The sequence below is a fragment of the Cetorhinus maximus genome, chromosome 7 (assembly GCF_964194155.1).
Source record: "Cetorhinus maximus chromosome 7, sCetMax3.hap1.1, whole genome shotgun sequence".
Taxonomy (NCBI): Eukaryota; Metazoa; Chordata; class Chondrichthyes; order Lamniformes; family Cetorhinidae; genus Cetorhinus; species Cetorhinus maximus.
In genome coordinates, this window is record NC_135885.1 from 4,320,743 (window position 1) to 4,338,070 (window position 17,328).

The 17,328-nt window shown below is 55.2% G+C and overlaps 1 protein-coding gene across 1 annotated transcript in view; it reads right to left on the reverse strand.

The window, feature by feature from the left end:
• The window catches only part of clpb (ClpB family mitochondrial disaggregase), a 127,238-nt gene extending 111,503 nt beyond the window's left edge, over positions 1–15,735 (reverse strand). The window contains exons 1-2 of the mRNA XM_078544968.1: positions 14,917–15,735; positions 12,764–12,815 (exon numbers count right to left, since the gene is read on the reverse strand). Coding sequence (XP_078401094.1) covers positions 12,764–12,815; positions 14,917–15,679 — 815 coding nt within the window. The 5' untranslated portion in view covers positions 15,680–15,735. The remainder of the gene's footprint in view (positions 1–12,763; positions 12,816–14,916) is intronic.
• Positions 15,736–17,328: the final 1,593 nt, after the last annotated feature.

A 17,328-nucleotide genomic window follows, 5' to 3' on the forward strand; every position in this document is an offset into this window, starting at 1 on the left:
ATTCCAGAGTATTAAAAGGACCAGTCGGTGTCAGCCAGACCCCAGCGGTCAGCAGTACCAAACTCCAGGTGCTTGAGCACAAAATCTAAGCTGACAGTCCCAGTGCTGTAGTGAGAGTGCTGCACTGTTGGAGGTGCTACCTTTCAGATAAGGTATTAAACTGAAGTCCTTTTTTACCCGCTCGGGTGGACATATAAGATCCAGCAAATCAAAGGACAGCAAACAGCAAGGGAGTTTTCCCTGATGACCTGGGTAATATTTATCTCTCAACCAATACCACTGGACAATGCTGTTTTTGGGAGCTTGCTGTGTACAAATTGGCTGCTGCATTTCTATGTGACAGCAGCAACAATTTAGTTGTTTTTTTTATCCTTTCGTCATTATTCTGTTTTAACGTCTGATGTCACTGAGAAGCATCTATTCCCCATCCCTAATCGCCCTTGAACTGAGAGTGTCTGGCTCGGCCATTTCAGGGGGGCAGTTAAGAGTCAGCCACGTTGCTGTGGGTCTGGAGTCACACGTAGGCCAGACCGGGTAAGGACGGCAGATTTCCTTCCCTAAAGGGCTTAGTGAACGAGATGGGTTTTTACGGCAATCGGTGATAGTTTCATGGTCAATGTTACTCAGACTAGCTTTTATATTCCAGATTTATTAATTGAATTTAAATTCCATCAGCTGCTGTGGTGGGATTTGAACCTGTCCCCCACCCAGAGCATTAGCCCAAGTCTCTGTCACACTAGTCCGGTGATGTTACCACTATCTCCCCCTAAAGTGAAGCACTTTGGGACATCCTGAGATTGCGAAAGGCGCTACAAAAATGCAAGTTCTTACGTCTTTCGGACAGACTTCAGAAAGCACTTCTTCACATAAAGAGTAGTGGAAATCTGGAACTCCCTGCCCCCAAATCCACTGAAGTCGTTGTGGGGTGGGGTGGGGGGGGGTGGGGTGGGGTGGGGAAGGGGAGAAATGGGGGTCAATTGAAAATTTCAAAAAACCGGAGATTGCTGGATTGTTGTTGCATTAGGTATTGGTGATTATGGAACCAGGATGGGCAGATATAGATCCATCATCGTCTAAGTGAATAGGGGACCAGGCTCGAGGAGTGACTCTGAGTCAGGGCTGTGACGGGGAAAAGATGGCACATTTTAAATATGTAAAAGCACGGTTCATACGGCTCTCATGTCACATTTTCAGGTTTTAAACTAGACAATCCTGCTCCTAAAGTCAGGCCAACCTCCTGACAGATGTTCCCTGTAACGCTTACACTCAGCCAGGCCCAATGTTCTGGGTGAGTGACTGCGAGACATCAGTCTGAAGCCAAGAGATGCCAGAGGCTCTATTTGAGTTTGGGCTCAGCTCCCCCCACCCCCCCCCACACCCCCCCTGGCTGTCCTTGGTTCTGAGCACGCTCAGTTTGCCCTCCTCGACAGGTGGACCTCCACCAGCCACTTAAGGACGAGTAACTTGAACATTTTTTTTTAATTCTCTCTGCACCCACACACACACACACACACTGACAATGGAAGACTGTTGCCATCTGACTTCTGTGTTCGCTGTTTGGCAACGGGTTTCAATCTGTTACTGTTTAGTGGACCGCCCACTCCCAGGGGCTGTTCACAAAGCCCACGTTTGTGTGAACTCTGTTTAACTTACAGATTTTCACCGCGTTAAGCTAACATTACTGGGGCTCTGGGTCAGGTACGGTGAGCTGGTCACCACTTAAACAGTCCTCCGCACAATAGCGCCCACCCTCCCCAGATCCAGAGACCGAGACCGAGACCAGCACGTTCTGAATCCTGCGAAGCCACAGACATGCCGGGTAACAGCGGGTTACACACACTCACACACACAGAGTACAGACTGGGTCACTTTCTCAGCGCCAGTTAGAATGTGCATCACTCAGTATGAGCACTGAATCAGACAATATTTACACCAAATATACAGCACAGAAACCGGCCATTCAGCCCCACCCAGTCCATGCTGGTGTTTATGTTCCACTCGAACCTTCTCCCACCTTTCCTCGTCTAAATCTATCACTGTAACCCTCTAGTCCCTTCTCCTTCGGGTATGACGCTGATTCTGTTTCCCCTTCAGCACAACCGAACCATTCGCATCAAACCATCCCCAGGGTAACTTTGCCGCTTTTCAATTCTATCCCTCTAGAAATCGGACCCTTACTTCGTGGGGTGTGGGTGTCGCTGGCAAAGGCCAGCGTTCATTGCCCATCCCTAATTGCCCTTGAACTGAGCGGCTTGCTAGACCATTTCAGGGGGCAGTTAAAAGAGTCAACCACATTGCTGTGGGTCTGGAGTCACGTGTCGGCCAGGCCGGGTAAGGACAGTTATTTATTTATTTTTTTTACAACAATCGACATTAGTTAGAATCACTGCGACTCTCTGTTAGCACCAGATTTTTTAAAAATTGAATTTAAGTTGCACTAGCTGCGCTGGTGGGATTTGAACTCACGTCCCCAGAGCAATAGGGTCTCTAGATTGCTAGTCCAGTGACATTACCACTACGTCACCGTCTCCCTCAATATAGGAACAGGAGGAGGCCATTTAGCCCATCGAGTCATAAACCTGTCTGCACCCCCCCCCTCCCCCCCCATTATAAACCGAAATGATTCATTTGTTTCCTATCGGCCTTATTACATTTGGTGCTGTGTCTCCTTTGCTTCTTTACCCAGTTTGTGGACGTGAATTTTTAAAAACTGAGGTGCTGCTGGGACTGGGAGCCAATGTGGGTCAGCGAGCCACAGGGGCGATGGTTTGGGTTTGGGGTTTGGACACAGGCCTCAGAGCTTTGGATGAGTTGGAAGTTTGTGGAGGCTGGTCAGGAGATTATTTGGTGGGGGTTACAGGGTGGGTGGGGAGGTGGGTAAAGGGCTGGCGGAGTTGTCAGAGATGGGGAGGGGGTGGGGTGTGAAGCCAGGCAGAGATCGGGAGGTGAAGCTGAGAACACACAAACTGAACGGGGTCGCAGGAGGGTCGGGAACCACAGGACGTGGATTTAAAACAATCGGCATAAGAGCCATAAGGGGAGATGAGGGGAATATATTTCAAACTGTAAGTTACAGCCCAGGATGGCAGTGGAAGTAGATTCAATAATAACTTTCAAAAGGGAATTGTGTGGAGATTAGAAAGGGGGAAAAGATGTGCAAGGCTATAAGGAGAGTGTGAGAGGCAGGGAATGAAATTAGGACTAATTGGAATAGCCTTTTCAAAAAATCCATCACAGACACAATGGGCCAAATGGCCTCCTCCTGTATTGTAACATTTAATGGTTTAAGAGTGGCCGGACTGTAATGCTGCCCAGAGTTGAACAGTCCATCACCACAGGCCACAGGGACTCAGGGTCAGCTCACACTTGGAGAGCGGCTACTCGGAGTAGCAGCGCAGGGCAGTCCCAGCAAAAAGTAACGTCTCAAAGCAGGGATTAAAGAAAAGATGAAAGTTGATGGAGCAGAGGAAGACTCCACGGAAGATTCCCTTCCTTCAGTCCAGGCCCCAAAGTGAACTGGTGTTAGAGCCAAGTGAGGACAAGCAGCACTGAAACCCTCAAACCAAATGCTGTAAAGGCAGAGTGAGCGAGCGTGTCGGACAGCCTGTGTGTGAGAGAGCGTGTAGGTGTCAGAGAGCCTGTGTGTGAGAGAGCGTGTAGGTGTCGGAGAGCCTGTGTGTGAGAGAGCGTGTAGGTGTCGGAGAGCCTGTGCGTGAGAGAGCGTGTAGGTGTCTAAGAGCCTGTGTGTGAGAGAGCGTGTAGGTGTCTAAGAGCCTGTGTGTGAGACAGCGTGTCGGTGTCGGAGAGCCTGTGTGTGAGAGAGCGTATAGGTGTCTGAGAGTCTGTGTGTGAGAGAGCGTGTAGGTGTCGGAGAGCCTGTGTGTGAGAGCGCGTGTAGGTGTCAGAGAGCCTGTGTGTGAGAGAGCGTGTAGGTGTCGGACAGCCTGTGTGTGAGAGAGCGTATAGGTGTCTGAGAGTCTGTGTGTGAGAGAGCGTGTAGGTGTCGGAGAGCCTGTGTGTGAGAGAGCGTGTAGGTGTCTAAGAGCCTGTGTGTGAGAGAGCGTATAGGTGTCAGAGAGTCTGTGTGTGAGAGAGCGTGTAGGTGTCGGAGAGCCTGTGTGTGAGAGAGCGTATAGGTGTCTGAGAGCCTGTGTGTGAGAGAGCGTATAGGTGTCGGAGAGCCTGTGTGTGAGAGAGTGTGCGCGTGTCGGAGAGCCTGTGTGTGAGAGAGCGTGTAGGTGTCGGAGAGCCTGTGTGTGAGAGAGCGTGTAGGTGTCGGAGAGCCTGTGTGTGAGAGAGCGTGTAGGTGTCGGAGAGCCTGTGTGTGAGTGAGCGTGTAGGTGTCTGAGAGTCTGTGAGAGTGCATGCTGAGAGAGTCTGTCTGTGAGGGTGCGTACCCGAGCGCCTGTCTGAGAGTCTGTGTGCGAATGAGTGTACGCCTGAGAGCCTGGGCGTTGAGTATTTTTTCCCATTTATTTGTTCACAGGATGTGAGTTACGCTGGCTGGGCCAGCATTTATTGCCCATCCCTAGTTGCCCTTGAGAAGGCGGTGGTGAGCTGCCTTCTTGAACCACTGCGGTCCCTGTGGTGTAGGTACACCCACAGTGCTGTTAGGAAGGGAGTTCCAGGATTTTTACCCAGCGACAGTGAAGGAACGGCGATATATTTCCAAGTCAGGATGGTGAGTGACTTGGAGGGGGACTTCCAGGTGGTGATGTTCCCATCTATCTGCTGCCCTTGTCCTTCTAGGTGGTAGTGGTTGTGGGTTTGGAAGGTGCTGCCTAAGGAGCCTTGGTGAATTCCTGCAGTGCATCTTGTAGATGGTACACACACTGCTGCTACTGTGTGCTGGTGGTGGAGGGAGTGAATGTTTGTGGATGGGGTGCCAGTCAAGCAGGGCTGCTTTGTCCTGGATGGTGTCAAGCTTCTTGAGTGTTGTTGGAGCTGCACTCATCCAGGCAAGTGGGGAGTATTCCATCATACTCCTGACTTGTGCCTTGTAGATGGTGGACAGGCTTTGGGGAGTCAGGAGGTGAGTTACTCGACGCAGAATTCCTAGCCTCTGACCTGCTCTTGTAGCCACAGTATTTATATGGCTAGTCCAGTTCAGTTTCTGGTCAATGGTAACCCCTAGAATGTTGATAGTGGAGTATTCAGTGATGGTAATGCCATTGAACATCAAGGGGGGATGGTTAGATTCTCTCTTGTTGGAGATGGTCATTGCCTGACACTTGTATGGCACAAATGTTATTGCCACTTGTCAGCCTAAGCCTGGATATTGTCCAGGTCTTGCTGCATTTGGACATGGACTGCTTCAGTATCTGAGGAGTCGCGAATGGTGCTGAATATTGTGCAAACATCAGCGAACATCCCCACTTCTGACCTTATGATGGAAGGAAGGTCATTGATGAAGCTTTGCCGATAGAAGACTTTGGGATTCCCTTTTATGTTAGCTGCCGGTCTCTTTTCATACTCTCCCTTAGCTTCTCTTGTTTGCTTTTCCACTTCCCCATCTGAACTTTCCATATGTAGCCTTGATTTCTACTGTATTATCCATCCAACACCTGTCATAAGCACACTTTTTCAGTCTCATCTGACTCTCCACATCTTTTGTCAGCCAGGGAGCTCTGGTTTCGTTTTTCCCACCTTCCGCCCCGGTGGGAATTTACCTCGACTGTACCCGAACTGATTATAGGCAGCGCAACCACTCACTGCAAATTTACCCGGGACAGTGAGATTAAACCTTCCCCAATTCATTATTTTTACTCACGATTGCTCCTTGTCCTTTCCCATGGCTAACCTAAACATTATGATACTATGATCACTATTCTCTAAATGCTCCCCTACTGACACTTGATCCACCTGGCCCACCTCATTCCTCAGAACCAGATCCAGCAATGCCTCCTTCCTCCTTGGGCCAGAAACAAACTGATCTAGAAAATTCTCCTGAACATGTTTCAGAAATTCTTGCCTTCTATGCCCTTTACACTATTACTGGCTTCGGATAATTAAAGGCCCCAATAATACTCTATCGTTCTGCTCCTCTCTAATTTTCTTGCACATTTCTTCTCCCATGGAGTTTAGAACCACGAGGCATTTGGGGACAGAGCAGATACAGAGAAACTGTTCTCATTGGTGCAAGGACTAAGAAGCAGAGAGCACAGGTTTAAGATGATTGGCCAAAGCAGCAATGGAGATGTGAGGAGAAACATTATCACACAAGTGGTCAGGAGGTGGAATGTGCTGCCTGAGGGTGTGGTGGAGGCAGGTTCAATCGAGGCTTTCAAAAGGGAATTGAATTATTATCTGAGGAGGGGAACTTTGGAGAGGTGGGGGAGACGGTGGTGGAGAGTTACGGGGAGAAGGCGGTGGAGAGTTACAGGGAGAAGGTGGTGGAGAATTACGGGGAGAAGGCGGTGGAGAGTTACGGGGAGAAGGTGGTGGAGAATTACGGGGAGAAGGTGGTGGAGAATTACGGGGAGAAGGTGGTGGAGAGTTACGGGGAGAAGGTGGTGGAGAGTTACAGGGAGAAGGCGGTGGAGAGTTACAGGGAGAAGGTGGTGGAGAGTTACGGGGAGAAGGCGGTGGAGAGTTACAGGGGGAAGGCGGTGGAGAGTTACGGGGAGAAGGTGGGGGAGAGTTACGGGGAGAAGGCGGGGGAGAGTTACAGGGAGAAGGTGGGGGAGAGTTACAGGGAGAAGGTGGTGGAGAGTTACGGGGGGAAGGCGGTGGAGAGTTACGGGGAGAAGGTGGTGGAGAGTTACGGGGAGAAGGTGGTGGAGAGTTACGGGGAGAAGGTGGTGGAGAGTTACGAGGAGAAGGCGGTGGAGAGTTACAGGGAGAAGGCGGTGGAGAGTTACAGGGAGAAGGTGGTGGAGAGTTACGGGGAGAAGGCGGGGGAGAGTTACGGGGAGAAGGCGGTGGAGAGTTACGGGGAGAAGGTGGTGGAGAGTTACGGGGAGAAGGTGGTGGAGAGTTACAGGGGGAAGGCGGTGGAGAGTTACGGGGAGAAGGTGGTGGAGAGTTACAGGGAGAAGGTGGGGGAGAGTTACGGGGAGAAGGTGGGGGAGAATTACGGGGAGAAGGTGGTGGAGAGTTACGGGGAGAAGCCGGTGGAGAGTTACGGGGAGAAGGTGGTGGAGAGTTACGGGGAGAAGGTGGTGGAGAGTTACGGGGAGAAGGTGGGGGAGAGTTACGGGGAGAAGGTGGTGGAGAGTTACGGGGAGAAGGCGGGGGAGAGTTACAGGGAGAAGGTGGTGGAGAGTTACGGGGAGAAGGTGGTGGAGAGTTACGGGGAGAAGGTGGTGGAGAGTTACGGGGAGAAGGTGGTGGAGAGTTACAGGGGGAAGGCGGTGGAGAGTTACGGGGAGAAGGTGGTGGAGAGTTACAGGGAGAAGGTGGGGGAGAGTTACGGGGAGAAGGTGGGGGAGAATTACGGGGAGAAGGTGGTGGAGAGTTACGGGGAGAAGGTGGTGGAGAGTTACGGGGAGAAGGTGGTGGAGAATTACGGGGAGAAGGCGGTGGAGAGTTACAGGGAGAAGGCGGTGGAGAGTTACAGGGAGAAGGCGGTGGAGAGTTACGGGGAGAAGGTGGGGGAGAGTTACGGGGAGAAGGCGGGGGAGTGGAAATATCTGAGTTGCTTTTACAAAGTGTCCAGACAGACACGAGGTAGGGAAAGGGAAGCTGTTCCCGTTAGCTAATGGCACAAGGACCAGTGGACACAGATCTACATTTTCAGGCAAGAGATGCAGGAGGAGTGTGGGGAACTTTTTTCTACACAGCGAGTGGCCCTGACCTGCAACTCACCGCCCACGAGGGGAGGGGAAACAGAGGCGATGAACAATTTCAAAAGGGAATTGGATGGGCACTTGAGGGAAATGAAACTGCAGGGATAGAGAGATCGAGTGAGGGAGTGGGACTGAATGGATTGATGGAGAGCACGTGAGGGGGAGGGGAGTAGAGAGTGTGCGAGGGGGAGGGGGATAGAGGGTGCTTGTGAGCGGGGGGAGGGGTGGAAGGGGCACCTGCGAATGGTGGGGAACAGCGTGTGAGGGGGGAGGGGGGGGGCGAGTGTGGGGGAGGGGTGGGGGGGGGGGCAGAGGGTGGGGTGGGAGGGAGAGGGAGGGAGTTTGAGTGTGGCAGGTGTCACCCTGTGGGTGCTGCCACACAGCCGCGTTACACAGACGCGCAGGAGGCGAATCTCAGACAGGTCTGGAGTTTTTGGGGCTTGTCTGGAAGGTGCTGTCTTCAGGAGCAAAGCAACAAGAGGTGACACTTGGTGTTGTACTGCTTACTGCTTGTCCCAGTCAGGGTAAAGAGGCAAACAAAACCAGAAATGAAGCAACACCTCCCTCCGGTGGCTGAGTTGGTAACTGCAGCACCCAGGGTCAAACTAAAACAAACCAGGATTGTCCCAAACTCCATCACTCCTCTGCTCACCTTATCTCAGCTCAACCACGACCCTCCGAGATCTCTCAACTCCATCAATACCAGCCTCTTGAGCATCCCCGATTTTAATCACACCAGCACTGCTGGCCGTGCCAACTGGCCCCAGCCCCAAGCCCCGGTAAACCTCTCTCCCTCACTTTCCTCCTTTAAGACTCTCCTTAAAACCCACCTCTTTGGCCAAGCTTTTGGTCACCTGACCTAACATCTCCTTATGTGGCTTGGGGTCAAATTTTGTTTAATAATTGCACCTCTGGATGTTTTTACTCAACTCAACTATTCACGATAAACTTGCGTTGGAAGCAGTTCAGAGAAGGTTCACTCGACTGATTCTTGGCACAAAGGGAATTGGATGGGCACTGGAGGGAAATAAAACTGCTGGGATAGAGAGATCGAGTGAGGGAATGGGACTGAATGGATTGTTGGAGAGCGTGCGAGGGGGAGGGGGTAGAGGGTGTGTGGGGGAGGGGGTAGAGGGTGCGAGGGGGAAGGGGTAGGGGGTGCGAGGGGGAGGGGGTAGAGGGTGCGAGGGGGAGGGGGTAGAGGGTGCGAGGGGGAGGGGGTAGAGGGTGCGAGGGGGAGGGGGTAGAGGGTGCGAGGGGGAGGGGGTAGAGGGTGCGAGGGGGAGGGGGTAGAGGGTGCGAGGGGGAGGGGGTAGAGGGTGCGAGGGGGAGGGGGTAGAGGGTGCGAGGGGGAGGGGGTAGAGGGTGCGAGGGGGAGGGGGTAGAGGGTGCGAGGGGGAGGGGGTAGAGGGTGCGAGGGGGAGGGGGTAGAGGGTGCGAGGGTAGAGGGTGTGAGGGGGAGGGGCTAGAGGGTGTGAGGGGGAGGGGCTAGAGGGTGTGAGGGGGAGGGGCTAGAGGGTGTGAGGGGGAGGGGCTAGAGGGTGTGAGGGGGAGGGGCTAGAGGGTGAGGGGGAGGGGCTAGAGGGTGTGAGGGGGAGGGGCTAGAGGGTGTGAGGGGGAGGGGCTAGAGGGTGTGAGGGGGAGGGGCTAGAGGGTGTGAGGGGGAGGGGCTAGAGGGTGTGAGGGGGAGGGGCTAGAGGGTGTGAGGGGGAGGGGCTAGAGGGTGTGAGGGGGAGGGGCTAGAGGGTGTGAGGGGGAGGGGCTAGAGGGTGTGAGGGGGAGGGGCTAGAGGGTGTGAGGGGGAGGGGCTAGAGGGTGTGAGGGGGAGGGGCTAGAGGGTGTGAGGGGGAGGGGCTACAGGGTGAGGGGGAGGGGCTACAGGGTGTGAGGGGGAGGGGCTACAGGGTGTGAGGGGGAGGGGCTACAGGGTGTGAGGGGGAGGGGCTACAGGGTGTGAGGGGGAGGGGCTACAGGGTGTGAGGGGGAGGGGCTACAGGGTGTGAGGGGGAGGGGCTACAGGGTGTGAGGGGGAGGGGCTACAGGGTGTGAGGGGGAGGGGCTACAGGGTGTGAGGGGGAGGGGCTACAGGGTGTGAGGGGGAGGGGCTACAGGGTGTGAGGGGGAGGGGCTACAGGGTGTGAGGGGGAGGGGCTACAGGGTGTGAGGGGGAGGGGCTACAGGGTGTGAGGGGGAGGGGCTACAGGGTGTGAGGGGGAGGGGCTACAGGGTGTGAGGGGGAGGGGCTAGAGGGTGTGAGGGGGAGGGGCTAGAGGGTGTGAGGGGGAGGGGCTAGAGGGTGTGAGGGGGAGGGGCTAGAGGGTGTGAGGGGGAGGGGCTAGAGGGTGTGAGGGGGAGGGGCTAGAGGGTGTGAGGGGGAGGGGCTAGAGGGTGTGAGGGGGAGGGGCTAGAGGGTGTGAGGGGGAGGGGCTAGAGGGTGTGAGGGGGAGGGGCTAGAGGGTGCGAGGGGAGGGGCTAGAGGGTGCGAGGGGAGGGGCTAGAGGGTGCGAGGGGAGGGCCTAGAGGGTGCGAGGGGGAGGGGCTAGAGGGTGCGAGGGGTAGAGGGTGCGAGGGGGTAGAGGGTGCGAGGGGGTAGAGGGTGCGAGGGGGAGGGGGTAGAGGGTGCGAGGGGGAGGGGGTAGAGGGTGTGAGGGGTAGAGGGTGCGAGGGTAGAGGGTGTGAGGGGGAGGGGCTAGAGGGTGCGAGGGGGTAGAGGGGGTAGAGGGTGCGAGGGGGAGGGGCTAGAGGGTGCGAGGGGTAGAGGGTGCGAGGGGGTAGAGGGTGCGAGGGGGTAGAGGGTGCGAGGGGGTAGAGGGTGCGAGGGGGTAGAGGGTGCGAGGGGGTAGAGGGTGCGAGGGGGAGGGGGTAGAGGGTGCGAGGGGGAGGGGGTAGAGGGTGCGAGGGTAGAGGGTGTGAGGGGGAGGGGCTAGAGGGTGTGAGGGGGAGGGGCTAGAGGGTGTGAGGGGGAGGGGCTAGAGGGTGTGAGGGGGAGGGGCTAGAGGGTGCGAGGGGGAGGGGCTAGAGGGTGCGAGGGGGAGGGGCTAGAGGGTGCGAGGGGGAGGGGCTAGAGGGTGCAAAGGGGAGGGGCTAGAGGGTGCGAGGGGGAGGGGCTAGAGGGTGCGAGGGGGAGGGGCTAGAGGGTGCGAGGGGGAGGGGCTAGAGGGTGCGAGGGGGAGGGGCTAGAGGGTGCGAGGGGGAGGGGCTAGAGGGTGTGAGGGGGAGGGGCTAGAGGGTGCGAGGGGGAGGGGCTAGAGGGTGCGAGGGGGAGGGGCTAGAGGGTGCGAGGGGGAGGGGCTAGAGGGTGCGAGGGGGAGGGGCTAGAGGGTGCGAGGGGGAGGGGCTAGAGGGGGAGGGGCTAGGGGCTAGAGGGGGAGGGGCTAGAGGGTGCGAGGGGGGTAGAGGGTGCGAGGGGGTAGAGGGTGCGAGGGGGTAGAGGGTGCGAGGGGGTAGAGGGTGCGAGGGGGTAGAGGGTGCGAGGGGGTAGAGGGTGCGAGGGGGTAGAGGGTGCGAGGGGGTAGAGGGTGCGAGGGGGTAGAGGGTGCGAGGGGGTAGAGGGTGCGAGGGGCTAGAGGGTGCGAGGGGCTAGAGGGTGCGAGGGGCTAGAGGGTGCGAGGGGCTAGAGGGTGCGAGGGGGGTAGAGGGTGCGAGGGGGTAGAGGGTGCGAGGGGGTAGAGGGTGCGAGGGGGTAGAGGGTGCGAGGGGGTAGAGGGTGCGAGGGGGTAGAGGGTGCGAGGGGGTAGAGGGTGCGAGGGGGAGGGGGTAGAGGGTGCGAGGGGGAGGGGGTAGAGGGTGCGAGGGGGAGGGGGTAGAGGGTGTGAGGGGGAGTGGGTAGAGGGTGTGAGGGGGAGGGGGTAGAGGGTGTGAGGGGGAGGGGGTAGAGGGTGCGAGGGGGAGGGGTAGAGGGTGCGAGGGGGAGGGGGTAGAGGGTGCGAGGGGGAGGGGGTAGAGGGTGCGAGGGGGAGGGGGTAGAGGGTGTGAGGGGGAGGGGGTAGAGGGTGTGAGGGGGAGGGGGTAGAGGGTGTGAGGGGGAGGGGGTAGAGGGTGCCCATGAGGGGAAAAGTTTATTGTAAATAGTCTTATGAGGAAAGGTTGAGGACGTTGGGCCTACACTGATTGGAGTTGAGAAGGATGAGGGGTGATCTTATTGAAACATATCAGATTCTGAGGGGCTTTGACAGGGTAGATGCTGAGAGGAGGTTTCCCCTCGTGGGGGAATCTAGAGCTGGGGGCACAGTTTAAAAATTAGGGGTCTCCCATTTAAGATGGAGATGGGGGGAATTTCTTCTCTCAGAGGGTCTTTGCAACTCTCTCCCCCAGAGAGCAGTGGGGGCTGGGTCACTGGATATATCCAAGGCTGAGTTAGACAGATTCTTGATTGACGAGGGGGTCGAGGGTTATGGTGGGGTGGACAGGAAAGTAGAGTTGAGACCACAACCAGGTTGGCCATGGTGGTATTGAATGGCAGGGCTATTTCAAGAGGCCAAATGGCCTAATCCTGCTCCTATTTCCTATGGTCTCAGGTATTGCATTAAAGGTGCTATTTAAATGCAAGCTGTTGCTCTCCTTTTTTGAGGTCCAGGCTTCAATAAGCAGCCCGTGTTTGTGGGGCTGCACGAGGGCAGTAATCCTGCGACAGGCAGCTGGGTGGCGCCGTGTGCCTGGCCTCACCATGTCAGCTGGTCACTGCCTGGGCAGTCAGCGGACTCACAATCCCCTGGCATTCGCTGTGCAGGGACTGGACGCGACCTCGAGGGTCACCCTCAGCTTGCGAGATTGTGCAGAGGTGCTTACAACACCACGGGTGCGATTTGTACACAAGGGAGAGAGTTTTCAAAGCCAGCCATTGCCGGACCATTCAGCGAACACGGGGGTGAGGGGTGAATGGGAGCCGGTGGCAAGTCAGGGGAGAGTGGGTTGGTCTTTGTTAGTCTTGGATCGGTGTGTTTGGGAGTGTTATAGACACAGAGCACTCTGCCTACCTGCTGACCTCAGATAGGTTGTTCAGTCTGGCAGCTTCCAACAGCGACTGACCTGGGAATAAAGCAACTGCGAGTCAGTCAGACAATACTTTCAATGTAAAAAGGATCCCAACCCCAGGCACAATCACCGGAACTGATAAGACTGCAGAAGACCCAAATCCAACTAGTTTACCCTCCACCAGCTGCGGGAGCCCAGCCCTAAAGGAATTATTGACTAATCACAATGATCGGTTTACAGCGGAGCCAGACACGGGGTGAGGAAAAAAAACCCCAGCGCTGGGGAGATTTGGGAACCATCACTCCAAAGTGACTTGTTCCTCAAGCATGTTACACCCATGTCCCCAAAATGCGCAGATACTGTACCTCAACGCCACGTGTCCTGTACAAAAATCGATTCGAATTTGAATGAATCGATACCAGCCACTCCCACTGTCTATTCCACAGGTTGAACAATCGCTCCCGGCCGGCAAGGAGGCCATTCAGCCCATTGTGCCTGTGCTAGCTTTCTGTTAGAGCTGTCCAGTTAATCCCAATTCCCTGCCCATTCCCCCAAACTCTTTTTACCTGTTTAAATGATCAGCCGCTTCCCTCTTAGGAGCCATTCTGTCTCTAGCACAGTTTCTAGTCAGCCTTTTAACCTAATAACCTTCCAAGTGAAATAAACCTCCGACATAATCTCTGAAATCCTACTTCTGTTACAATCTACCTCTCACTTTGTTGACTGTTTCAGCCAAGCATTTCCTCATGCAATCCCAGGAGGCCATTCAGCCCCTCAAGCCTCTTCTGGCTGACCTCCATTTCGGCTCGAGGAAGCTATGTTAAGCCTGTATCGAACGCCGATTAGGCCCCAGCTGGAGTATTGAGTCCAGTTCGGGACCCCACGCTTTAGGAAGGATGTGAAGACATTGGAAACGAGGCAGAAAAGATTCACAGGAATGGTTCCAGGGGTGAGGAACTTCAGTTACGTAGATGGGTTGGAGAAGATATTTCCTTGGAGAGGAGTTTTGATTGAGGTGTCCAAAATCACGAGGGGAATGGTCGGAGAAGATAGGGAGAAACCTTTCCCATTGGTGGAAGGATCGAGAACCGGGGTGGGGGCCAATTAAGGTAATTGGCAAAAGAAGCAATGGCGACACGAGGAGAAACTTTTTCACACAGCGAGTGGTTAGGGTCTGGAACGCGCTGCCTGAGAGTGTGGTGGAGACAGGTTCAATTGAGGTTTTCATCAGGGAATCGGATTATTATCTGAAAAGGAAGAATGTGCAGGGTTACGGGGAGATAGCAGGGAGTGGGAGGAGGTGAATTTTTTTATTCTTTCATGGGGTGTGGGCGTCGCTGGCAAGGCCAGCATTTGTTGCCCCTCCCTAATTGCCCTTGAACTGAGTGGCTTGCTAGTCCATTTCAGGGGGGCAGTTAAGAGTCACCCACATTGCTGTGGGTCTGGAGTCACATGTAGGTCAGACCGGGTAAGGACGGCAGATTTCCCTCCCTAAAGGACATTAGTGAGCCTTCAGAGAGCAGCACAGACATGATGAGCAGACTAGCCTCCTGTGTTGTAACGATTCTGTGAACTCCATTTCTCCACCTTTGCTCCAGATCCCTTCCCAAGAAAAAAATTCCACTGGTCAGTTTTAGGTTCGTGTACCCCAATTATTTTTGGCGAGGGGGTGGGGGAGGGTGGTAGAGAAAGAGAGTTCCGGATTTCCACTCCCCTTTGAGTGAAGAAGTGCTTCCTGACATCGCCCCTGAATGGCCTGCCCCTCATTTTAATAGTTTCTGTCGACCCTACTTAATCATCTTGAACACCTCAATTCGATCACCCCTTAATCTTCTGTTTCCAGAGAATATGAAGCTTGTGTTTTAGCCCCTCTGGGAATCTGAGCTTCACTCCTTCCAAAGCTGATAGGTCCTCTTAACGATGCGTTGCCCAGATGTACTCCAGCTGTGGTCGAACCAGAACTTTGAATGGCTGCGGCTATTCCTCCTCGTTCTATTCCAGTTGGGAATGGCAGTAATCGAGTTTCAGCGCTGTGACAGGGCTGACTGGAGTGATTCAGGCACAGAGCTGGATTTGGGAGGTGGTCACATCCTCTTGATCCAAAGAAGCATCCCTCACCACCACTACCTGACTGCGTTACCGTGTGACTACTCACCATCGGACTCCGACGTTCTGCTGTAGCAATAGGTGAGGGCAGCTGCCAGGGCGCAGAGACTGGCAGGGGTTCCCAGTGCCCATTCTCCCTGATCCTCCCCCTCGTGCGATCGCCTCCCCGCGGCCACAGCCTCCAACTGCAACCCGGCCCCTGGCTCACAGCGCCACCCAGTGGACGGACCGGTGAACCGCACCACCCTGTAGTGTCTCCCCGCGGTGGGAGGTCGGAACTGCAGCTCGCGGGCCGAAGTGTTGCGGCTCCCCGCGGTGGGAGGTCGGAACTGCAGCTCGGGAGCCGACGGGTTGGGGCTCCCCGCGGTGGGAGGTCGGAACTGCAGCTCGGGGGCCGAAGTGCTGAGGCTCCCCGCGGTGGGAGGTCGGAACTGCAGCTCGGGGGCCGAAGTGTTGGGGCTCCACGCGGTGAGAGGTCGGAACTGCAGCTCGGGGGCCGACGTGTTGTGGCCCCACGCGGTGGGAGGTCGGAACTGCAGCTCGGGGGCCGACATGTTGCGGCTCCCCGCGGTGGGAGGTCGGAACTGCAGCTCGGGGGCCGACATGTTGCGGCTCCCCGCGGTGGGAGGCTGGAACTGCCGAGCACCACGGGCTCCCTCCGGCCGCCGTCCCCCAATCACCGCGGATCCGCTTGACGCAGCATCGCAGCCCGGCTCCCTCAGCAGCAGCCGCTGCCCGACTCCACTCAAAATCCAGCGGGCCCGGAGGTAGCGAGTTATCAGGGACCGGCCAGTCTCCCTGGAGACCGCCATCGTGCCGTAAAAGAAGCAACTAGTTTCCCACAGGCCGGGAGCGCACTCGCTTTACGGCTGAGGTAATGACGTCACAGTCGGCGCTGCAGGGCTTGTGGCCGGACCGTTGCATTCTGGGGACTGCAGTTTTCTCTGCGTAGCGTCACTTCCGGCTGCGCCGTTGAACCGTAGCTCCCATGAGCCAATGCGGCGCGCCGGTGCACAGCCCGGGGACAGGTGCATGGTGGGTGTTGTGGTCCAGGTGTTGGTTACCCAGCAACCTAGACCCTCCCTGGAGAGTCCCAGGCATCACCCCCACTCCCTCCACCATCAGTGTGCCATGTGCTACCTACCACACAGAGGCAAAGTCAAGGCATTGGAGAGAAAGCACACAAACCTCCAAATAGCCCTCCGACCCAACCCACCAGGCAGCACCTGCCCCGCATGTTGTAGAGTCTGCACATTGGACTGATCAGCCTCTCAGAACCCAGCCAAGCGGAGTGAAAACAAGTCACCCTTGATCCCGAGGGAATGCCTGAGGCGAAGAAGGTGCACCATATACTATCTACGTGTCCGACAGGATACACCATATACTATCTACGTGTCCGACAGGATACACCATATACTATCTACGTGTCCGACAGGATACACCATATACTATCTACGTGTCCGACAGGATACACCATATACTATCTACGTGTCCGACAGGATACACCATATACTATCTACGTGTCCGACAGGATACACCATATACTATCTACATGTCCATACACAGTCTCAGGATAGGGGGTGGGCCATTTAGGACTGAGATGAGGGAGAAACCTCTTCACTCAGAGGGTAGTGAACCTGTGGAATTCTCTACCACAGAAGGACTGTGGAGGCCAAGTCACTGAATATATTTAAGAAGGAAATAGATAGATTTCTAGACTCTAAAGACGTCAAGGGGTATGAGGAGAGAGCGGGAGTTTGGTGTTGAGTTAGAGAATCAGCCATGTTCATATTGAATGACGGAGCAGGCTCGAAGGGCCGAATGACCTACTCCTGCTCCTATTTTCTATGTTTCTATGATGCACAAAGTCAGATCAGCAAATCTCCTTCCATAATAGAAACTTTTAAGAACATAAGAGATCGAATATGGACTGCTATCATAACCATGGTGATCAACTCTGGGAAATAAATTATGGGGCACTTTGAGCTGGTGGGGGGAGGGGGGGAATTGCTGGTAAATGTGTAAGAGCAGGTTGCTGGGAGGAGAGCTCAGTGCGCATCAACATGTGGGTACTGTGCATGTGCAAAATTAGAAGATTGTAAATACAGGACAAATAGCATCCCGGGTGCATATATCCCAGGATACAAGACGTGAGCCTCAAATACAGGCTAGTCCCGGAAAATCTGGCATGGTTGGTAACCCTGACCACAACACCACCTTCCCGCAGTATCCCCATATCCATTAACTCTCTTAGTGCCCAAAGACCAATTGCTCTCTTTCTTGAATATACTCAACAACTGTGTATCCTCTGGGCAGAGAATTCCAAATGCAACCATTTCCTCATCTGAGTCCTAATGGCCAACCCCATATCCTGAGACTGTTACCCCGTGTTCTAGACTCCCCAGCCTGAGGAAACATTTTCTCTGCATCTACCCTGTCAAGGCACTGAAGAATTTTATAG